We start from the raw sequence: 24,922 nt of genomic DNA, 5'->3' as shown, positions 1-24,922 counted from the left end.
AAAGAACAGTTGGAAATGTGTGGGATTCAACTACAAATGTTATTCATTTTATCTACAATTTCTCTCTTTCTTTCTCTCTCTCACACACCCACCCACAGACCTCTGGAATTTAGGTATAATGGCTCTGAACATGGAGGTTCCGAGAAAGCTCCAGCTGTGACATACAGCGTTTGTAATGTGGTTTTCTAAATTATGCAGATTTGAGATTTGATTTGATTTCATACTTGCTTTTTATGGGCCTTATATTTGTGCTACTTTTGAAGTAAAGGAATTGCCTGCCCCTACATGAATCTACCCAGATTCTAAGATCATCTCCAGAACCCTCCTCTAAGTCCCTTTGCCATCTGAGGTGAATCAGGTAATGACTGGAAACAAGACCATACAAGTTTGCTTGGTTTGTTCCTCAGTATTCATTTTTGAGCCATCTGAAAAAAATTACTAGCTCAGTCCTTTTAAATTGATTTTAGACTGGAATATTCACCTGCTCTCTGTTTCTCTTTTGTGTTTGAATTATTTAAATGTATGTTATTGTATGCTACTATGAGAGCTTTGGCTGAAGACTGGCTAATCAGTATCTATCTCTATCTATCTCTATATATAATTGTTTAAGATGTACCCGTGATTAATCCCATGTGTGGAAGCTCTCACAAGGGTTTGCAAGCAAGGAGAGGTGGAGATGAAAGTGACGGCAGCGAGGAACATAAGGCCAATGGACAGGCCAGTGAACAGGCAGGCAGGGAGAGAAGGCAGCGGCCAGAGGGGGGAAGCGAAAGTGGGGGGGGGAGAGAAAGCGGCAGTGGCCGGGGGTGGGGGGAGAGGGTGGCAGCGGCCAGAGGTGAGAGAAGGCGGCAGCGGCTGGGGGGAAGAGAAGGCACGGGGGTGGGGGAGAAAGTGGCAGGCAGCTGGAAAAAGCACCTGGCAAGGCTGCCAGTCAGTGAGAAAAAACTTTGGAGGGTGGAAGAGGGAAGAGGCGGGGCGAGGGCTGAGAACAACGGGGCGAGGGAGGGTGGCCGAGAACGAGGGAGAACTAATTATAAATAAAATAAGTTGTCATAAAATGAAATGTTGAAATATAATTTAAAAGGGAAAGTAAGGAAACTGATTCAGAAATCAAGATGTTCAACAGTCTCCAGAGATAGTATGTAAGGTGCCAGCTGAGATTTCCAAAATGGGCATGCAGGGTTAAAGCCAAGGTCGGCTTGAGTGCCCACACCACCCAGGGCATCCTGCCCCTCCTTCCCCACTGGTTCAAAGACAGGAAAGGACAGAAAACAGAGGGTAGGAATAAATGGACAGTTTTCACAATGGAGGAAAGAAAGAAGAGGGGTCCTCCAGGGATCTGTACTGGGACTAGTGCCCTTTAACTTATTCATAATTATCTAGAAGTTCCTTATGGGGTAATGATGGGGTAAGCAGCAAAGTGGCCAAATTTGCAGATAACACTAAATTATTTAGGGTAGTGAAATGGTGAGGAGCTCCAAAAGGATCTTGCCAAACCAAGTAAGCAGGCTACAAAATGGCAAATGCGATTCAGTGTGAGCAAGTGTAAAGTGATGCATATTGGGGCAAAAAAACCCAACTTCACATATACAGTAATGAGGTCTGTCGGTGACTGACCAAGAGATAGATCTTGGGGGTCATGATAGACAGCTTATTAAAAGTGTTGACAGTGCACGGCAGCAATGAAATAAGCAAATTCCATGCTTCTGGATCATTAGAAAGGGAATTGAAAATATAACTGCTAATATCATAATGCCCTTATACAAATCTATGGTGCAGCCACATTTGGAGTACTGTGTACAGTTCTGATCACTAGAGGTGTGCACGGAACCGCCAACTGCGGTCCGGCACTGGGTGGGGGGCTATCTTTAAGAGCGGCGGGAGGGTTTACTTACCCCTCCTGCCGCCCTCCCGCTTGGCGCCTGTAATTCTATGAGTAATTGGGGCAGCAGGACACCAGCCGATGTCGCCGCCCCCACGCGACCGGATTACGGGCCAAATTGGCCCAAACTACTGCCGCCGCCCACGCACCCAGCCGGCCAATGCAAGGCCCGATTTCGGGCCAAAGAAGCCACCCCCACACGGCCTGATCACGGGCCAAATTGGCCCGAACTACAGCCGCCGCCACCGACCGCCTGCCCAGCCGCCCAAGTCCCAACCCCAACAAGGCCCGCGTCAGTCAGGCCGATCAGGGCCCCACAACTCGAAGGAGAGGAGCTCGCAAACAGAGCTCCTCTCTCCGCAAAGTCTCGAGACGAACTGGGGCTTTGGGCGCAAAGGACGCCTGGGAGTTTTGAAGAGCAACATCGGGAAAGGGGCGGCAGGGAGGTGTTTGCGAGGCTACCCCTTTCCCGACGTTGCTCTTCAAAACTCCCAGGCGTCCTTTGCGCCCAAAGCCCCAGTTCGGCCCGATACTTTGCGGAGAGAGGAGCTCTGTTTGCGAGCTCCTCTCCTTCGATTTGTGGGGCCCTGATCGGCCCGACTGACGTGGGCCTTGTTGGGGTTGGGACTCGGGCGGCTGGGCAGGCGGGTGGCGGCAGCGGCCGTGGCTGTAGTTCGGGCCGATTTGGCCCGTGATTCAGCCATGTGGGGGTGGCTTCTTTGGCCCGAAATTGGGCCTTGTGTTGGGCCACTGGGTGGGTGGTCGGCGGCAGCCGCCGCAGCAGTAGTTTGGGCCGATTTGGCCCGTAATCCGGTCACGTGGGGGCGGCGACGTTGGCTGGTGTCCTGCCGCCCCAATTACTCGTAGAATTACGGGCGCCAAGCGGGAAAGCGGTGGGAGGGGTAAGTAAACCCTCCCGCCGCTCTTAAAGATACCCCCCCACCCGAACTGGACCGCCCAGGTCCGGACCGGTCTGGAGGCTTTTTAAATGGCCTCCGGACTGGTCCGGGCCCATCCCTACTGATCACCGTGTCTTAAGAAGGACATTATAGAACTGAAAAGGGTACAGAAGAAGGCAACCAAGATGATCAGGGGCCTGGAACACCTTCCTTATGAGACAGGGCTTCAGCATCTGGGGCTTTTTAGTTTGGAAAAGAGGTGACTACGGGGAGGTAAGGTAGGGATGTATAGAATTATGCATGCAGAGAGAGGACAGAGAAATTTATCTCCCTCATTCACAACACTAGAACCAGGGGTCATCCCATGAAATGGATTGCTGGGAAATTTAGGACCAACAAAAGGAAGTACCACTGGTATTTAGGATCAACAAAAGGAAGCATCACTGTGTGAAACAGGATGCTGGACTAGATAGCAATAGCAATAGCACTTACATTTATATACCGCTCTATAGCCGGAGTTCTCTAAGCGGTTTACAATGATTTAGCATATTGCCCCCAACATTCTGGGTACTCATTTTACCGACCTCAGAAGGATGGACGGCTGAGTCAAGCTTGAGCCCCTGGTCAGGATCGAACTTGTAACCTTCTGGTTACAGGGCGGCAGTTTTACCACTGCGCCACCAGGGGCTCTAGATAGGCCTTGGGCCTGATTCAGCAGGGCTGTTCTTATGTTTTTATGAGAGAGCTAGCTGAGGGGAATTTTTTTAAATTAAAATAGTATAGGCAGAATTGATTGTCAATTGTTTGACCCTTTTTAAAGTAAGGTTGCAAGATTAGTTATTTTACACAATCAGATATATAATCATATATTGATTGTGTAAACTCATCCTGCAAGTTCACTTTATTAAACATTGGTCAAATAAATGAACAATGCATTTGTTCATGAGAGCCAGTGTGGTGTAGTGGTTAGAGTGCTGGACTAGGACTGGGGAAACCCAAGTTCAAATCCCCATTCAGCCATGATACTAGCTGGGTGACTCTGGGCCAGTCACTTCTTTCTCAGCCTAACCTACTTCACTGGGTTGTTGTGAAAGAGAAACTGAAGTATGTAGTACACTGCTCTGGGCTCCTTGGAGGAAGATAGGGATATAAATGTAAAATAATAATAATAATAATAATAAAATAATTTGGACTCTGTCATAAAATACTTTTTAAAGTAACTTAAGGCTAATTTTGTTAATAACAACAACAACAACAACTAGAGCCAAAGTTTCCATTAATCAGCTTAATAAAATAGCATATGTAACTGGATTTCCAGGGCATTCTTATAGATGAAAAAATAACACAGAATAGCCTATAGAAAGAATTGTTTGGATTTGGTTCAAAGTTTTCATAAGAGCATAAACTTGACAAATCCACAGACATGAGGAACTGAGCCTTCTAATCAAATATGTGATGCCTCAGAACAATGTACAATGTACATTGCCAGTTGTGAAATAATGTACACTGTGAGCCCAATCCAGAGAAAGTCAGTCATGCTTAAGTCCCATTGTTTTCAAATAAGTTAGCTGTAACTATGGAACTGACATGCAAATAATGTTCTCTGGACTGTGGCCTATTTGGATTTTGAAATTCTTTCTTGACTCTTAGAAGTGATGCCTGCATTAATTTGAAAGTCACATGTAGACCTTCTGATACATAAAATTATTATTCAATAAAATCTTCTGTAGTCTTAAGAAATTTATCTTACATTCATATCTGCTTTGAAGCACATTGCTCCAAAATGTGCACCTGTTGTCACAAATGTTTTATTAGTGGTTGACATCCTGACTAACAAAGCACCAGTGCTCCATGAGGTGCACCAATTCTGTGGATGAGTTCCAGATTAACACAGCACCAGTGCTTGTGCAGGAGAATAAATCTCAAGGGCTGCATGACTGGCAGGGACATATTTTTTAGTGACATAGAAGGCTTCCATGGGAAGTGGGGGTTGTAGAAATTTGCACCATGTGAATTCTGGTGCTGAGTTAGTCGAACCTGTTCATAGCACAAGTGCATCTCATAGAACATCGGCACTTTGTTAGTTAAGATGTCAGCCACTATTAATATTTATTGAGGTACTGCCTATGAAATTATCCATTTTGAATAGAGGAGCAACTTGTTTTATTTCTTACTTTTTCCATTTATATCCCACTCTTCCTGCAAGGAGCCCAGAGCACTGTAGGTTAGGCTGAGAGATAAGTGACTGGCCCAGAGTCACCCAGTGAGTTTCATGACTAAATGGGGATTTGAACTTAGGTTTCCCTGGTCCTAGTCCAACCCTCTAACCACTATACCACGGGGGCTCTTATGTTTCTTATTTGGGTTCATGACTATGAATAATGGATAGTTCCTAACTGTTTGATATGTCTATTGTAATCGCACTATAATCATTCTTGCCCCAATGAAAGTGTTCCATAGTTGATAGCATTTTTGTAAACAAGATACATCTCCTTGAATGTATCTGGAGATTTTAGCAGGAGAGTGCAACTATCATAAAAAAGCAGCAGACTTACATGCTTGGTAATTGGAGGTATACAATTTCTGAAGCAAATATAGAACAATATAGAGTTGTCAAGTAATGTATTCACTTTGGGAGGAAGTGGAGACTAATCAACTTTGTGACTAGGATACTGCTGCAATTGCAATTGCAATTCTTGGGATAATATACTGTCAGCACTTGAGAAATGTGTGCAGTGGTGGCTTCACAGGGCACTTTTGGTAACCTAGAAGTTGTTAAAGCCACCTCCAGTAGATGGAGTGGTATGAAAAAATGTTAGAACTTTCAGTGAGGGAGTAGGTAATGTTCCGTGGGCCTGGAACACTGGAAAAATGAAAACAAAAAATTATTCAGGGTATCTTGAACCTTCTGAAGAAAATTATGACTCTTCCAGACTCCTAGTTATGACTCTTAGGTTCCAGACTGACTAACTGGCTATATAATACTATTAACCTACCTTATATTGAGAATTTGGTCTATTATGAATATAGAAAAGATATAGTGTGTTTCAGCCATTATTCCCACAAGGAATGAAATGAACTTGTTCTGTTCTAAGTCTTTTTGCATATTTTTTCTTATTTCATGTTCATTTGTCTCCAAGTTGTATAGTTATATATGTTTTATATATGTTTTATTCTGCTTTTTCTAGCTAGCGGTGTGGCATCTAAGTTCCATAATTTGTTAATTAAAAGATTAAGGAGCTTGACTTGTATTGAGCTGATTTTATGGTAAAGTTATCTGAAAGATGGGTGTCAGATGTTTGGACACGGGCACAATTTCAGTGCTTGCCCTAGGCGCTATTTTCCCTAGATATGCCACTGGGTGTGGGTGGCTATTGGCTCAGACTATCCTTTTGCCCCATCGGTCTTGCTCACTTAACCTTACGTGACAATTACCAATCTAAATGGAAACGGCCACTTGAGACAAAAATAGCGTCCTTGGGCTTTCCCCCATTGATTCGACTTAATATGGGCTATGATCAGGCCAAAGCTTGTATCAAACAGTGTATAATGGATATAGAGCACAAAAACAATTTAAGCAGGGTCCCAAATTTTTTCATCTTTGAAAGTCTTACATATTTATCCTCCCCAGCATCATATCTTACTCAATTGTAAGTCCCAAAACATAGAAAGGCATGTTGCCACTCCCCTCCTTCAGCTTTGCTAGAAGGCTGTTTTAGAAATACCCCACTCGCAGAGCAACAATGCCCCTGGCGGCTTCGGGCAGATTGAAACCATTGAGTATGTCCTACTTCACTGTTTGTATTGCAGAGACATTTGCTCTTCCTTTACCCACCCATTGCTATGCAAGTACCCAGGATGTTTGAGCCATATCTATGTCTCTGTGCTGCTTTCTGACTCTAAGCCCACTTTTACCGACAGTGTTGCCAGGTTCTATGTGGCAGTATCCAAAATCTGTCGGACACTGGCAAGCGGTGGATCCAAGCAGCCCTAGTCTGACCTCCTGCTGGCTCTTGCATGCTATAATGTGTTCATCCAACACAGCACACTATCCGAAAGACTTATACTCCTCCCACTTTTCTATAAAAAGTTTTTTATAGCTTTGTGCTCTCTATAGCTTTGAGACTATAATTTTATAGTCTCGCTGTATTTATCACTTAGGCAATTATGCAATTATGTCTTTTTGCACCTTTTTAGCGCCTTTTATCCCTTTTTATCCTTTTTATGCCCTTTTATGTGTTTAAATGCTTTTTAATGTTTCCTTAGGCCTTTGAACGTATCATTATGCATTATACTTTGTACTGTGTAATTACTCCCTGCATTTTATGCTGGTCTATGACCGTAATAAAAATGATTGATTGATTAATAGGATACTTAACTTCATTAATCCTAACCTAGAACGCGAAAAAAATATTTTGCTTTGTTTTTCTTCTCAAATTGGATGTAATCCACTCTGGTTCCTTCTGTTGGTTAAAAATGTATCAGTTGGTCTAATTTAAATCTGCCTTCTCATGCAAGTTCAGGCAGTTTATAAGGTTTTAATACTTGCTCTCCTTTAATCCTACCAAACTCATACTTCCCTCTGACTGATTAAATGATGAAACACATTTGTAATTGTGTTTACAATTACTCCCCCACTCCCACAATTCTCATTATTTTCTAGTGACATAAGTGCATGGCCTTCTGAAGTGAAATGACAACAGGAAAGCTTTGTAAAATAAATATATTTAATTAACTGACAATTCTGACACTTGAGGCATTAGTAAAAATTTTAGGGAAATTTCTGCAGGAACAATAGGGAATGCAGTGCTATAATGGGATTTTAATAGCTTGAGCTTGCTAATAGTTCTGTTCTGTGCGATCAAAAAACCAGAACTTTTTGTTCTGTTCGGTTTTTGTTGTGTTCAGGACAGAAATTTTTTCTTTCCTTTCTTTTGTTGTGAACTTGAGCAAAGGGCACTCATAGCACCAAGAAGTCTACAAGGAAAAACATGTTTTACCAGATATTAGATACATGCCCTTGTTGGCTGACTAGAATTTAAAAAGGGATTCTGCAGCTCTCCTTGACTGTAAGATTAGCAGCCTGTTACAGAATCATCAGATCTGTTTAGACAGTATTTGATTAATTTAATGAGAACTAAAGGAGTTCAGCCAGAGCAAATTTACAGTGCCGATGAGACAAAGTTGTGTTTTTTTTTAAAGTTTTTGAAGCCATGCCAAGAAAAACACTGGCTTCAGCTACTGAGAAAATTGCCCCTGGATTAGAGGGAGAAATGTCTCAACTGTGCTGGCATGCACACTTGGGTTTCAGATTTTAAATTAATAGCTGGCAAAACTTTGAAACCACAATACATTACATGCAAAGAAGCAAGTAACCTGTCTCTTCCATTGCTGAGCATAATCCATTGCATGAATGATTTTAGACATTTTAGGAGACGATTCAATGATGATATTCTTTCACACATGAAAACGAATGGGCTGACAAAGAGTTATGTTTCTAGGCTAGCATTGCTGTTTGGGAAAGTAGAACTCGTTGCCAAAGGGAGAAACAGTTTCTCTGAATAGCTGATTCATATAGATGTTGGTTCCTCCCAGACCAGTCCACTGTATAAATTCAGCCTTCAGATAGTAGGAGATCAGAGATCAGCACCATGATGCTGAAGTATTATTGGTAGGAATGTGCACGGACCGGTTCGGAGGCCATTCTAAAGGCCTCCAGACCAGTCCGGTCACGGGGTGGTTTTGGTTCGGGTGGGGAGTTTGGGGGGTTCCATTAAGGGCGGGGGGGGCTTTACTTACCCCTCCCGTGCTTTCCACACACTGCCGCCGTAATAATTGTAATAATCGCTCCTCCGATGGCTGTTCTTCCGATGGCTGCTCTCCAGTTAAAAAAATGGCCGCCCCCTTGAAGCCCCGGCCCCCTGCTGCTGCCGCCCGCTTGAAGCCCCCTCCCACCCCCTTAAATCTCACCCCGGGCCCCGACAGATAACTTCAGAAGCGAGCGGGCGGACGGCAGGGAGATGTTCTCCCGCCCCCTTCCCTGCCGGGCTCAGGCTGCAAAAGACATTAGGAAGGCTTCTGCGCGCACACCCCTAATTATTGGAAGGGCAGAAAATGTATGAATATATGAAGTTGCCTTATCTGATTGAAAGGATCTCATCAAGGTCTCTGGCAAGTCTTTGTCAGCCTTGCTGTGTGTATCAGAAATTTGTATGTTTGTTACAAGTGTCTGTAAAGTATGTTCTAGCTACAAAAAGAGGATTAAAAGTGTGTGGGGGGGGCGGTTCTTCAAGAAATGCCTGGCTGCTTTGCCTGTGCATGGATAGTAGGGATGTGCAACCCCCCCGAACCGGTCCGGTCTGGCACGGGGGGGCTGTAGCTTTAAGGGCGGGGGGTAGTACTTACCCCCCCCCGCGCACCGCTCTCCCCCCTCCGGCGCTGTGTTAATTTCCAAAGTTTCTGGGGCGGCAGTGTTCCTCCCTGCGTCGACGTGTGACGTATGCGGAGTGCGCGCACGGCGGCGGCAGGTGTGCACGCGTGCCGGAATGGGCGCATACGTGATCTTTACATCGGCTCTTGCGGGCTAACGACGGGGGCAGGGGCGGCAGGGAGGAACACTGCCGCCCCAGAAACTTTGGAAAATAACACAGCGCCGGAGGGGGAAGAGCGGGGGGGGGGAAGTACTACTCCCCCGCCCTTAAAGCTACAGCCCCCCCGTGCCGAACCACCGGACCGGCTCGGAACCGGACCGGTTCGGAGGCCTCCAGCATGGCCTCCGAACTGGTTCGGGCACATCCCTAGTGGATAGGGATGTGCAAACAGGTTCAACGTTGAACATGTTCAACATTGAGCCAGTTCGGTTCAACCATTTGGGGTTGAACTGAACCATGCCCTGTTAGGTCCGACCCGGACTGAACACCCACTGACATATATATATATATATATATATATATATATATTTATTTTACTTTACCCCCTTCAGGGGAGTTATTGGAGGAGGTGGTGGTGGTTGTCTGTGGAGGTTTCCCCTCCCCTCATTGGCCTCCCTTCATGCCTATACTGTTCAGCTGGCTCTTTGGCCCGTTAAAGCCTTCCCCCTCTGGCGCGGCATGGCCATTTTAGAGGCTGCCACGCCTGCGCAATTGGCCTCTGTGTGACACAGGCCACACAGAGGCCTCCAAAGTGGCCACCACACTGGAGAGGGGAGGCCTGAAAGGGCCGAAGAGCTGGCTGAATGGCTGGTATAGGCATGAAGGGAGGCCGGCGGGATTAAGGGTGAACTTCCGCGGACCGCACTGCACCCCCCGCCACCACCTCCAACAACTCCCCCAAAGGAGGTAAGTTAAAAAAAAAAATTAAAAATGTCCGTGACCCCCCCGGACCGAACTGAACTGTTGGGTGGGGTTCGAGTGGGTGCCGAACTGAACTGGCCCGGTCCGGGTCCGGTCTCGAACCGAACTGGACCAGCAGGATCCGTGCACACCCCATGCGTGGATATTGGCTCTGTAACAGAACACTTCTTTAGAAAGGAAACTTGTCTGCCTAGGAAGAAATAAAGCCTAAATCCTCACATTGACCTGCTTGCTTAGAAGCTTTGCAATGCATCTAAACCACTTCCCCACCTTCTGGGTAGGTTTATTTCATCTCAGCTAGGCCCTGGGTATTCCTAATTGATATAGAACAGAAAATCACGATACTTTTTGCTCACAGGAAAAGAAAAATTGAAGTTGCTTTGATTGATGATTTAAAGATACTTAGTAGAACAAAGTTTTCAAATGGTTTTGAAAGGCCTCAATCATGGAAATCTCAAATTAAAAGACAAGGAAAAACACAACAGTTGTATCTCAAGATATTTTTCCTAGAAGGAATCTCTGCTCCTCCCACACAAAGTGCTTCTGCCTGATTTGGGGCAATTTTCATTTCCCCCTTGCAGGCCTCCTTGTCCTATCCCACCCTGTCCTCAAAAGAGGCTTTTTGGGGTGGTGGAGGGAACTTGCAAAAGCTGCTTTGAGGAGGGGGAGGGAAAGTTCCTTTGCAGTACCTGCCTTTCAAAAAGAAAGGGCAACTACTAATGGCCCCAATCATCTTGGCATTATACTTCTGTACTGCAGATTTGTAACATCAAAGAAGTCAGAAGCAAGTCTGAAATAAAAATCTTACAGAGCTTTCAATTTTATAGAGATCCTGGCTTCCAGGAACCAGCAGGCTGTAATTTTACAACTTAAACTGGGATCTATGATTATAAAAGGTTTTCTGAAAGGCCATTTCAGGAGGCAGGGAATAATAGAGGGCACACACACCCCACCACTGCCCTTTCAGTTGTTATTTAACTACAACAGGAGCTTCAAGGACTGAACATTCATTCCTTTCCAGTTCAGAGGAAGTGTGCTTAAACCTGAAACAAGATGCACCTCTTTGCTGCCTCATGCGCAGGGGAGAAATTGGACTTCAGGGTAAATTTGGCTGATATGTGAACTCACACCCTCCATTCTGGAGGAGATGCAAACTAAAAGCTGGGTGTGAAAAACCTCGATGTGATGTAGCATTGCTCTGATGGGTTTTTGGAAATAGCTGCAGCCCTTCTCTATTTTGTCCCCACCCCTAAGATTTAGACCTCCAAAACTGAAGGGGGGGGCCATCACCCCTTATTCCCGTGGCACCCCCCCCCCCAATTTTGAGGCAGAAGTTTTCAGCTGAGAATTTGTTCTAATCTGGCTCCTGGAACAATGAACCCTATCCCTTGTTTTCTCCAAAGAAAGGGTGAGCCAGTGTGCTGCTCCTCTTTGTACCAAAGACTCTAGTATTTGTTCACCTGGAAGAAACTTGTCTTGCTGTTTCCTTTTCCTCTTTTCAAGCTTGTAAACTGCCCAGAGTTAACAGATGGGGCAATATAAAAATATAATAAATAATTTAATTAAATAGGTTGCTTTCAGATTCAGCCCTCTATATGGCAGTTTTGACCAGAAACTGAAGTTTTTTTCTTTGGGGATACTCTAGAATGTACTCCAAGTTGCATGTTTTTAGCTGCATAATATCCCTCCACTGAAGAAGTAGGGTGGACCAAGCTTGGCCTCAGCTGGAGGGAAATGGGTTGATCTGGAGTGTGATCCGTTGAATCCATTAGGATGGGTTCTGTGCCTGTGCGGAAGCCTCTCAGTTTGGAGTACCACAGCTCCTCTAGGCACTTGCAAGAGAGGAGTGACCATGTGGCTATTTAAAGTGGGAGGAAGTGCCAGCACTTCAGTTCCTTTGTGACCACTGTAGGGATCAGTTCCTTGGTTTCCGCAGCTCCTTGTTTCGGTTTCTTGTGTTATTAGTGAGTTCTACAGAAAGACATTGCTTATTTGCTGTATACTTGACCTTCGGATGGCCTTTTGACTAAGATTTGAGCTTTAACAGACTATTTGAGATGAAAGATTGGACGGATACTTTGGCAAACTGACCTCGGACTTGATTACTGGACTGCGTTTGTGAGTAGTGGACTATTTTGGCTGAAAGATTGGACGGGTAGTTGGTTATGAATTTGGAAAAGAAATTGATACCACTAAACAGATTGAGGGGGGAAAAGTTTAAACAATGTTCAAAATGCAAGGCAAAGTTGCCCTCCCAGGATGGCCACGATTTATGCCTAATGTGTTTGAGCGAGATCTAGGGTACAGATTCATCTAGATTCGGGTACAAATTGATTTGTACATGAATCACTTTGCACATCCCTATTGTAGAGTCAATCTTAATGACATATAACCTGCAAAAGGTACAGCTACTACCTATCAGGGCACATTCAACTAGAGCTTATGGTGCCTCTGTGGCTCATCTATCTGGCATATCATTTCAGGACATTTGTAAGGCTGCCATCAGGTCCTCTGAACAGCCCTTCATGAAACGTTATGCCATTGACTTGCATTCTGCAGTGGAGGCAAATTTTTGGAAAGGTGTTCTCAAAAGGGTATTACAGTGACACTACTGCTCCCTCCTCCTAAAGGAGCTAACTAAACACCCATTCTAATGGATTCAATGGATCACGCTCCAGATAAACATGTTGTTCACCTGGTAGTGATCCGTTGACATCCATTAGACCCTGCTGAACTTCCTCTCTGCAGTAGTGCTCACGTCTACATAGTAGGACTCACCTAATGCTCCAATGATGTTCGACTACTTTGGCAGTCTCCAAGGAACTGAAGTGCTGGTGCTTCCTCCCACCTTAAATAGCCACGTGGTCATGTGGGGCAGGGCACAAGCGCCGAGAGGAGCTGTGGTACTCCACACCAAGAGGCTTCCGCGCAGGCGCAGAACCTATTCCAATGGATGTCAACAGCTCACTACTACCAGATCATCAGTTACTGGTGAGCAACCTTTTTTTTTTTTTTTGCACCCTTTTACCTTCACTTCCAAAATATATCTCCATCTCTAGGCCAAACAGATGTGACACTGATTGATTTATAAATGATCTAGAAGTTGGAGTAAGCAATGAGGTGGCCAGATTTGCAGATGACACCAAACTATTTAGGGTAGTGAAATCCAAAACAGATTGCATGGAGCTCCAAAAGGATATCTCCAAATTGGGTAAGTAGGCGACAAAATGGCAAATGAGGTTCAATGTGAGCAAGTGTAAAGTGATGCATATTGGGGCAAAAAAAACCCCAATTTCACATATACGCTGATGGGGTCTGAGCTGTTGGTGCCTGACCAGGAGAGAGGGGTCGTGGTGGACAGCTTGTTGAAAGTGTCAAACCAAGTGTCAATGTGTGCGTGCGCTTTACATCACTGACATGCGCATGCGCAAAGGATTACTGGGAGTTTTTGTAGAGCAACATCGGGGAAGGGGCGGCAGGGAGGTATCCTGCCGCCCCAATTACTCATTACATTACGGCGCCAGAGCAGGAAAGCGGCGGGAGGGGTAAGTAAACCCTCCCGCCGCTCTTAAAGCTACCCCCCACCCCCGGACCGAACCACCCAGGTCCGGACCAGTCCGGACCGGTCCGGAGGCCTTTTCAATGGCCTCCGGACCGGTCCGGGCCCATCCCTAGTAAATATCAGGAAGAAGACTGAATGGAGGTCCTGGACTGCAAATATTAGCTTTTAAGGCTAGGTCAGAAGTTCAGTTGCTGGGGTGTTAATCTATACAACCTCAGTTTTCATCTGGGAAGTTACTTATTTGAAAGCATGGCCTTTCAAAAATTGTATCCTACACCAAAACTTTCTCCCCAGAGGGAAAAGCAAAAACTCCAGCCAGTGAATGTTTCCATTGGCCTGAAGATTGCCAGATAAGAAGCAGGTGTAGTTGTTGTGGGAAAACAGAATGACTGGTAAGAAAAATTGGTTGTTTTGCACATAGATTCCCATCTAAAAATATGTGGCCATTCTAGCTTGAGGCATGGAAAGAAGTAAAACATATATACACCTGACAGGTAATTGCTTATGCAGGGAATTTTTGGAACTGCCTAGTTCTAGTCCTCTGTTAACAAAAGGATGCAGCAGAGTCTCTGCATGCAGCAGAGACTGAAGCAAGGCGGGAGGAGGAGAGATGAGTGACAAACAGATGGGTTGCAAAAGACAACCCATTGCTCATCCACAACATTGCTCACTACAACTTCCAGAGTTAGCATAGCTGGCATATGCAAAGGCAGGGATCCCAAAGTGCTCTTACAGCTTTTCTGCTGACAGTGTTATCCCACAGTCTTTTATCCCTTTTGCAAGGCTAAAGGTGGTGATGCTTCAGTGAAATGAGACCCCCTTGTTCCTGGGCAACAGGCATCCCAGCTGCCTGGCAAAGTGAGCAATGCAAGCCTCATTCCTCTCCCTACTGCCAGCCTGCACAGGCCCAAAAGAACCCCCCTGCAAAGATGAGGAGCAGTGTTTCTTTCTAAGGATCCCCCCCCCAAACATGCAATATGTTTTTCTTCTTCTCTCTGCTAAGCATGCAATATGTTTTCAACCCTTTTACTGTAGTCCAACCTCTAATACATAGCAGATGCCCTGGCTGGATATTTTGCCTCCTTTAAGCATGTGTTAGATGTGGGATTTACTCTCTGATTAATTTTCCAGAATACTTAATGTGTCAAGGAGGCTTTTAAAGAGTCAGCTCTGATTTTGTGTACTCATTCTAAAACACTTCCATTTCAATTTGCTTTTATTCTTAGTGTTTAGCTGCATATAATATTTGTCAAGTTGGTGTGACTTTCTTATATAGCTCATTATCTCCAGAAAATAAATGTATTTCAGAAGGCAGGGACATCTAGCAGCATATATGTATAACTTCTGTGTTCAGTCCTAACTTTTTTAAAAGCCTGCTTTCCAGTATCAAACTTGCCTGCTCCTGATACCCTAATCTTGACCTGTTTTGCCTGCTCTGGGTTTGTCCTACTCCTGAAAGGGGTTTTGCTCTATGAATATTTGACAGATTTTTAAATGAAACTTTTCTAGATGGGTTTAATCCTGGGATTATATATAAATTCTTGTTTCTTGGATTATATCTTGCCAGCAATCCTGGGACTCGACTATGTCAATCAGTCTCTGGCACTCATTTACTTATTTCTTATATTTGTAGACCAACCCAAACTTCCATCTCTGGGCGGCTTACAGCTACATAAAACAAACTGAAACAGAAATTAAAACCTTAAAACAATTTAAAACCATAAGTCTAGTTTAAAAAATTGGGTGAATAAATGTGTCTTTAAAGACTTTTTAAAAGCTCTCAGAGATGCAGAAGCTCTTATTTCAGCAGGGAGTGCATTCCAGAGTCTTGGGGTGGCAACAGAGAAGGCCCTGGGTAACCACCAGATGAGCTGCGGGCAACTGCAGGTGAATCTCATCATATGATCTCAATGAATAATGGGGCTCATAGTGAAGAAGACGTACTCTTAAATACCCTGGGTCTAAGCTGTTTAGGGAGCCACCTAATGGTGTACCGGGGAAGTAACTTGCCCAGGGAGCAAGAGGTTGCTGGTTCGAATCCCCACTGATATGTGTCCCAGACTATGGGAAACACAAATATCGGGCAGCAGTGATATAGGAAGATGCTGAAAGTAATCATTTCATACTGCATGAGAGATGGCAATGATAAACCAATTCTACCAAAGTAAACCACATGGCTCTGTGGTTGCCAGGAGTCGACACCGACTTGACGGCACAACTTTACTTTAAGCTGTTTAGGGCTTTATAGGTTATATCCAGCACCTTGTATTTTGCCCAGAAACGTATTGGTAGTCAGTGTAGTTCTTTTAATATAGGAGTAGTATGGTCTCTTGGAGATGACCCAGAGACCAACCTGGCTGCCACATGCTATACCAATTGCAGTTTCCAGACTACGAACAAAGGCAGCCCCACACAGAGCGCATTGTAGTAGTCAAGTCTGGAGGTGACCAGCATATGTATTACTGTTCAGAGACCGTTTATCTCAAGAAATGGACGCAGCTGGCATTATCAGCCGAAGCTGATAGAAGGCACCTCTGGCCACTACCTCAACCTGAGACATCAGGGAGAAGTTTGGGTCCAAAAGCACTCCCAGACTGCATACTTGTTCCTTCTGGAGAAGTGTAACCCCATTCAGAACCAGAAGATCAAAATTGTCTCCTGAGTTCTGACATCACACAATAAGTACCTCCATCTCATTTGGATATAATTTCTGTTTGTTATCCCTCATCCAGCTCATCACTTCCTCCAAGCAGACATCATTTAGGGAGGTTATGCCTTCTCCTGATGATATTGACATGGAGAAATAGATCTGAGTGTCATCAACTTACTGGTAACACCCTGCACCCAATCTCCTAATGATGTCTCCCAGCAGTTTCATGTAGATGTTAAAAAGAGAGATAGGAGCAGAACCACTGCAAAGCAGTGCCTCTCACCCCCAATCCTCTCACATACCCCAAAAGGATACTTTGGTCAATAGTATCGAAAGCCACCAAGAGTTCCAAAAGGTCCAAGAGTCACACTCCCTCTGTCAATTCCCCTTTGGAGATAATCCATCAGGCCAACCAAGGTGGTCTCCACCCCTTACTCTGCCCAAAAGCCAGTTTGAAATGGGTTTAGATAATCACTTTCCTCCAAGACTGCCAGGAGCTGGGAGGCCACCGCCCTCTCAGTTACCTTGCCCAGCTACAGAAGCTTGGAGACAGGCCTATAGTTGCTTAACTCTGAGGGATCCAAGGCAGCACATAGAGACCCACTACCAAAGTCTCTAGATGGTTTACAACATAAAACAAACCAAGAATAAAACAAACCAAGAATTTAACAGTTAAAACATAAAATACATGGTATTATGTTGTCAGATTATATTATGTATTAATATGACCCTGTGAGTCTGTCTTTGGTGGTTCCTTGTTCATTTATATGCAAGTCTGCTAATAACCTGCATGAGCAAAATGCATGCATGAGCAAAACCTATGCTTGTGCATGCCACTATAAAACTGCCCAAGGCAAGTTATGTGGTGGCATGCAAAATGTGTGCGCAGTCCATGAACAGGAAGCAAAAGGGGGCAAAAGGAGTTAACCTGGAGGCCTTGAAGACTCCAATATATGTACCCTAATTGTCTACTCATAAGAACAAAACTGTAAATATGCCTCAAATTGATTAGTTATTCCAGTAGATGATCATCCTAATAATAAACACTTGAACCAATATAACCATCACTATGTTGCTGTTGTGTAAGATGTCAGGATGTTTTGCTAGAATAACCTTGGTGCATACAATTCTAAGAAATGCTTGTACAACAATTCTTAAGACTGGTCTAAAAAAAAGAAAAATCAGGGCTGACCTAATGGCAAAGGTAAACTAGGTAACTCTCTGAGACCCACTATGTAAAGATATTTGAGAATGTGCGACTCCTTGTACTTTAAGGTTTATCTACTTTTGCTTACAGATAAATGCATTTCTGAACTATCTTAGTGATAGTACCCAGGAATCTGGAAGTAGTATTTAAGAATCTAGAAGTAGCAGTTAGTCTTACTTCACTGAGTAATGGAGAGTACAATAGTACGATAGCTAAATTATTGAAATTAAAACAAGAAAAGCATATCCTGATCAACCCTGGATCATTAAAACGTTAAATCAATGGGATTTCAATTTGTTTAGGGCATCAAAAAACCTTGGGCCATCCCTGTGAACCATTTGGCATCTACATATTATTAAACCTTCGTTGATGTTGGACAAAATTGGTTTATACCCTTATTCTTCTACACACACACACACACACACACACACACACACACACACACGCTATGTGTTTTGTATTTGTTGGTATGAATTTGCTTTGGTTTGTGATGTATCCCAGGCCCTTATAGCTATTCCATGAAACACCCCATTTTAGAAGCATTCTATTTTGTTATCCTAATTGTAATCCAGTCCTTCAGCATGGTAAGGATAGGAAGCATGTTGCCAATAATGCTTGTTTTACAACTTCTTGAGTCTCCTATGTCCGTGTTGTCATTGCCTGGAGCCTCAAAGGTATATATTGCTGACTACAGAGTCTGCCCTGGTCTTAGTTGTTCCTGCCATCAGATCCAAGGATGAGCATAATTATGACTTTCAGAACACATATCTGGCAGTTGCTAAATATCCTTTGTAGGCATATGGTACAGTATGCAAACTGCAAACTGACATAATTGTGGGTTGCGCAGAGTGATGCCAGGGGAAGAGGAGATTAGTGAAAATCTCTGCCCTGAACTTGTGCACCTGCAGTTCAGAAGTGGGCAGCTGTACACATATTTATTTGGGCTGCATATGCACAGTATTCATCTGGATGTTGACCCACCTTAAAAAAAAATTAAATATGTTGGTGAGACTTGTAATAGCTTGGTTACCTGTGGCACATAAGGACTGTATTCAAATAAGTGGGCAAGAAAGTTTTTGTAAACGGATGGATGGATGGGTGGGTGGCTGGTTCTTTTTTAATTTAAATTTTGTTTATTCTACCTTTAGGCAGCTTCCAACAACATAAACAATTACACAATAGCAATATCAACAAAACACAGGCTCATAAACAAAAATCATTCAAATTGTGCACGCTCTAGCAACAGTATCAGAAAATCAGAGATTTCTACTCAGCAGCTTCAGTCACATGGTGTGGGTACATGGAACAGTTGTTTGCCCTGCAGAATATAAACAGTAGCAGAGCTCATATAGGGAGAGGCACTCTTTGAGATATATGGGTCCCAGACACTCTTTGAGATATATGGGTCCCAGACGGTTAAGAACTTTAAAGGAAAGAACCAGCACCGGGGGCATAGCTAGGCAAGTGGGGGCCCATGTTCACTCTTCTCTCCAGTAGCCCCTCGGAGTGAGAGATAATGAAGAAGATAGGGAGGGGTGGACCCTCAGGAGCTTGGGGGCCTGGGTTCTTTGAACCCATCCTCTCAATTATAGCTACACCCCTGACCAGCACCTTAGATTGACCTGGGAGCAAATTGGCAGCCAGTGCTAACACTGTGACATAGTGATTTTGCACACCCATGATGCCTTTACCCCACTTTGCCAGCTCTTCATATTGTGGGATTCACCCTGTCATATGGTGGGTGTACAGGCAAGGGGAATCCATATCTGTAAGTGGGATTCTGGAACATTAAATGACTAAATGTTTGTAAAAAAAACCCTTTGATGGCACATCTCAACTGTGTGATCTCCATGAACAAATGATGAGTCAACACATTATCCTAATCAAATATACCAAAAACATGGTCCATATGGGCTTCCTTCCCCCATCATTTCATTCTGCTCAGAAGTCTCTATTAAGGCTTCCACACTTATGTGAACTTTAGTCTGTACTGTAGGATTGGCTTATTTGTGTTTTGTTGTTGTTTGTTCGTTACACTTGTTAGTTAATTGGTTGTGTATTGCTTATATTCACTAGACTTAAGAGTGATTACCATTCTCTCATACATCCAGTTTCTCTTCCCTCATCCCTAGTTGAGAACTCTGCATTAAAACCCTTCAACTTTCATGCAATGGTCTTTTGAAAATGGCCCACATAGTAATCTGCTGATGGTCAGAAAAGTGGTAAGGCTATTCACATGCACAGCCTGGCTTAGGCTATGCGTGTGAAGTGCTGGGATCGGCGTGGATCCTGGCACTGCCAGGCCACCTAATCCAACTTTGCATCTGGCCGTTAGCCAGGATTAAGAGCACAAGTGCACTCTCGAGCAGACACAGAGATAGGCGCCTAGAGCACCTGTCACATGGTGGTTGGTATCCCAGCCTCCAGAGAAACACACTGCTTGGATTAATCTCAAAACTTAAAATATGTAGAGATGAAATCAACTGAGGGAGAAGCATGGGCGGAAATACCATTAGGCAAGGGGAGACAGTTGTCTGGGGGCCCCACTGCCTTGGGGGGCCCCCCAGAGACACCTCACATGACTCCCCATTGCCCCCTGGCCAGCCCCAAGGCCCCTCAGCCACTTGCCCTGTTCCCCTTCTCTCCTGCTTGTCCTCCTGGCCAGCAATCGAAGCAGCAGACAAGCTGCAAAGAGCTCCTTTTCTCCCCGCCTCTCCCCTGATTGGCGGTGGGCGGGGCTTCCAGAGAGGCCTTCGTGTAGGCCTCAGTGAAGCCTGAACTGGAGTAGGCTTGCAGGGAGGCCCCAAGTAAGCAAGCAAGGAAGGAGGCAGGCAGGCAGGCAGGCAGAGTGGCCCCCACAGCTCTCTGCAGCAGACCCTCTGCCCAGCCCAGCATTTGCCAGGTAGAATGTGAACTCCTTTTTGTGGTCAAACCCACCCCCGCCCCCCGGAATATATAGGGATCTGCTTGCCATAGGGCTTTGATATGGTGGGGGGGAGAGACTGAGAAGTCTCTGAATATTTAATTTAAAACAGCTTGGAAAATTTGCTGGCTTAAAAAACTATCTAAAAAGTCCTATAAGTGGCTTGTTTCATGGCAGAAAATTATAAAAACTTCTGGAACAAACAATATTATATTTATTTTATTCATTCATTCATTCATTCATTTATAAATGCATTTATGTTCAAGTTGTTTTGCAAACCAGAAGGTCTGTGTGAGAACTGTGAAGCATGTGTTGTGCATTTATTTTATTTTCCTTGTGTATGAACTGTTCCCCAATAACTCGCAGGGACTTCAGGGTAAATCTGGCCAACATGTGAATGCAGCACCTCCATTCCAGAGGAGATTGTGTTAAAGGGCTTTAAAAGCCTCCTGTGAAAAACCTCCTGGAATCAAACTTTACTGAATTTGATCTGAACTCTGAGAAAACATACATAGGCTCACACTGCATGGTTGAAAGTCTCCTTTGCTCATCTGCAGCAAGGGTCCTATTTTAATAATTAGTGTTTCTAGTGAGTTCTAGGCATTAAAAGTAGCACAAATGTATAGTACTCAATGTATATCACTATATATTGTGAAGTGTGTGTGTATTCAGTGAAATGTATTTCCAGGCAGCATACTTATTTTGAAATATCAGACTTAAATCCTTGAGGGCCTGGGGTGTGCGGAGGCCCTGGACTTGGGGGGGGGGCATTTTAAAATCTTGTCTCTGGGCCCACTCCAACCTTGCTATGCCCCTGGGGAGGAGAAAGGAATTATAAGCTGCCACTGAACCCTAGTGGATGAAACTGGGTATCATTCAGGTGTAAGAAAATGTACTTCCATTGCTATTTCCACAAACACAATTGGCATGAACTGATGCTCAATTATGTAGAGATGGCTTATGTAGATGTAGATGAGATATCAACAATAACCCAAGTATATATTTTTCTTCCAGGGTATCATTGGTTTACCTGGGGAAACTGGACCATCTGGAGGCCCTGGCGAGAAGGTATATAGTAAGATGCTAGCTACTGATAATGTAATGATCTGTGGGCTAGTTCAGAAATAACATGAAGCCAGGATTCAGTCTTGAGTTGGGATCCTGGTCCCAATCCTCCCACCCCCACAACACGCACACACACCCTGAATTCTGACTAAAAAAATCCAGGATTGTTCAGTTCAAATGTGATGACAAATCCTGGCTTGTTCCTAACCAGAATTGGAAGTAGGATTCTTCTGACTCTCACACATGCAGGTGAGGGAAAAGAGCACACTCCCAAGGCTGAGAGATGTTGTGCAAAGTCTGGAAATAATCCTGACTCCCCTTACATCCAAACTGACATATTGTGACACATGTAATATTCCAAATACAGTAAAATGACAGATTCTGAATGTGCTACTTTTGATCTTGATGAGACAACCTGTATGTTTTGTATTAAAGCAGCCACTGGTGGGCAGTCTTGGAATGGAACCATGACACTGATAGAAAAGGGGTTTAACCCTTTGTCCCACACAATTTTCTGATGAAAATTGTATCTCCTCGTTGTTTGTTCCACTATGTAAAATGTGTATGTGTATGTTTCCTCTAAAGGAGCAAATAGTAACTTTGGAGGGTGATCTTCACCAACAAAACAGCATGGTTAGAAAGGGTTATTTGTTTGCCACAATCTAAATCCAAATTTCATCCCCACCTCATGGCTGTTTTTTTTACAGAAATTGAAACACATACAAGATCTCATCACATCTTCCTAACCATATTTATTTTGATGCTGAGTTATACACCTCAACCTCCCAAATATGATCACACATATATGGATGGCATTTGTCTATAAATGGCCACTTTCCTGTCTCCTGAATTTGTTCGGGATTCAGATAGGGCTTATTTTGTGTATTTCAAGATGATGCCAATGCTCACTTCTTATTTATTCCTTTAATCAAAATCAGCAAGCTATTAATTTACTGGATGTCAGGTTTGATTATGCTAAAAGTCTAAATTGTCAGAATGATCGACCATCCTTCATATTTCTACCCTGAAGGGAAAAATTATTTCAACCTGTTTGGTAGAAGGAATTTAAAAGGAAGTACTAGACCAAAATTTTATTCCACAATTGTAGCATAATTCCCAAGAAAATGTCAGAAAATATTGTCAGTTTATGTTACCATCAAAGTACAAACGGGGGAGGGGGGGATGAAATTCACGTACACATCCATCCGCAAGTCTAACTATGAGTTGGGATTTAATCATTCTAAAATAGTGCCGAAAAATACTTGCAATTGCAAAGTTTATTTTGTGGTTACTAGTTAACTATAAATATTCTGAAAAGATTATTTTCAGATAAAGTGGCAGAGAAAGTAACAGTATAATGAATTGTCAGGAAGTGGAAACAAATGTACTTAAAAGATACTTGCCATTATCATATGGTTAGCTCATTTTTGTATAATTTAACATTTCACACATGAAATGCTGAAATAAATTTCCGCTGCCAAGAAGCTGTTTTACTCAAATAAAATATTATTATAAGATTTATTTATTTTATTTATGTATTTTATTATAACTGCCTTGGGATAAGTTTTATGAAAGGTGGTATGTAAATAAATAAATACATACATACATATTGAAAGCTTAACACAACTTTGTAGCATAATTGAGAGCTGTTTCAGATGTGAGTAAGCAGGCAAAGAGGAAGCCCAGGTTAATAAGTATCTATTCTGAATACCATTTCCTTTCCCATATTTTTAATAGACATTGGGAATATGGTTAATATCTGGCATAGCATGGCAAATGGCTGTTTTTAATTATTTGTTGGATATGGTAAGATACAATCACAAAGATGGGCATAGATACGCTTTACCATACAAATACACAGCACACGGGCTTTCTTCCTGGGAAAGAAACCTGGTCTCTCCCATATTATAAAATGGTGGGTATAATATTTTTAAGTTTGCAAAAACATGAAAATGTGAATATGCATAATCCTTTTATATGACAATGTGCCAGTTCAGTTTATAATCCAATTACCCCTCTCAATCACATGAAGGACAAGTATGGGCAGGCACATCTCTGCCCCCATTGGTTGTGTCATCCATCCTGTTGCCTAATTGTACAGGAGGTGGTTCCTCAAAAAAATACCCCTCAGGTCACAGATGAAAGATTACATTAGCTTAGTCTGCCATCCATGTGTTGAGGGGCAGTGCAGCAATTAGATGTTGGCAGGACAGCTCTAGCAAAAATATGTATTTTTCCCAATTGATTGGAGAAATGCTTATTTATTTATTTAATGTATATACCACCTAATATAGAAATCTCTAGGCAGTGTACAGAATTAAAACATAATATGAAATATAAAACTTAAAATTCATAAAAAGATAAAAATCATAATAGATTAAAAACACATTACAATTTTAAAATTTAGTCTCAGGTAAAGGCCTGGGAAAATAGGTACATCTTCAGATTCCTCCTTTAAAAAACAGAGGATGAGATACTCTTATTTCATTAGGGAGCATGTTCCAAAGCCCTGGGGCAGCCACAGAGAAGGCCCGGCCCCGAGTTGCCACCAAACAAGTTGGTGGCAACCATAACCGGACCTCTCTAGATGATCTTAATAGGCGACAGGGTTCATGACAGAGAAGGCACTCTCTTAAGTACCCTGGACCTAAGCCGTTAAAAGCTTTATAGGTAATAACCGGTACTTTGTATTTCGTTCGGACCTCATGTTTGTTAGTTCACTAACTATTTAATTGTGACTAACTTGTCTAATTTATTTCAGTGGTACTTAGTCATGACTCTCTTAGTCCAGATCCTGCCTAACCTTTACTAAATTAAATAACAATATTGCATATGTCAGTGTGGTTAGATTCCACGCCGACTGCAGTCTAATCATACAAAGAGGCTCTTCTCACGATCCATGAGAAGAGCTTCTAGGGGGTTAGTGGGGAGAGCAGGCTTAGCCTGCTCTCCCCGCTCATGAGCAGGGCGACACGACTGCCAGCTCCGTCATGGAGCCGGCGGGGGCTGGGGAGCTTGAGGACCATGCATCCCCCGGAAGCTCCACTATGCCTTGTGTGAGCGCGCAGGGCATGCTGGAGAGACCCCCGAGCCGGGAGGCTGCTTTTGAGCCTCCTGGTCGGGGGGTCTCCTCGTGAGAAACCGAAGCATGCCGCAGCAACTTACAATTTAAAAAACTGGGTTTTCAGAGTGCTCGCTCTGAAAACCCAGTTTAAGGGGAGGGGTAGTTTGGCGGGTTAACTGCCTGAAGGCCGCTGGACTCGACTGCGAGCCCGGTGGTTCTCACCGTCAGGCGAAATCGAGCTAGGCTCCCCTAACCCGATTTCACCGGATCGTGGGAATAGCCTCAAAGTGTGAAATCATCACTAGGCTGTTAGAATTC

General features: G+C 43.7%; 1 protein-coding gene across 10 annotated transcripts in view; it reads left to right on the top strand.

Annotated features, from left to right (window-relative positions):
- The window catches only part of COL24A1 (collagen type XXIV alpha 1 chain), a 369,353-nt gene that overhangs the window by 207,984 nt on the left and 136,447 nt on the right, over positions 1–24,922 (top strand). For all 10 annotated transcript variants that reach the window (XR_008306099.1, XR_008306100.1, XM_053245268.1 and 7 more), the window contains one exon: positions 21,490–21,543. Coding sequence is in view for 8 of the 10 variants with exons in the window: in XM_053245268.1 (XP_053101243.1) it covers positions 21,490–21,543 (54 nt within the window). In the remaining 2 variants the exon portion in view is untranslated. The remainder of the gene's footprint in view (positions 1–21,489; positions 21,544–24,922) is intronic.

The sequence above is a fragment of the Hemicordylus capensis genome, chromosome 4 (assembly GCF_027244095.1).
Source record: "Hemicordylus capensis ecotype Gifberg chromosome 4, rHemCap1.1.pri, whole genome shotgun sequence".
Lineage (NCBI taxonomy): Eukaryota > Metazoa > Chordata > Lepidosauria > Squamata > Cordylidae > Hemicordylus > Hemicordylus capensis.
Note: the sequence above shows the minus strand (reverse complement) of the source record. Positions and strands in the feature narration are given on the sequence as shown.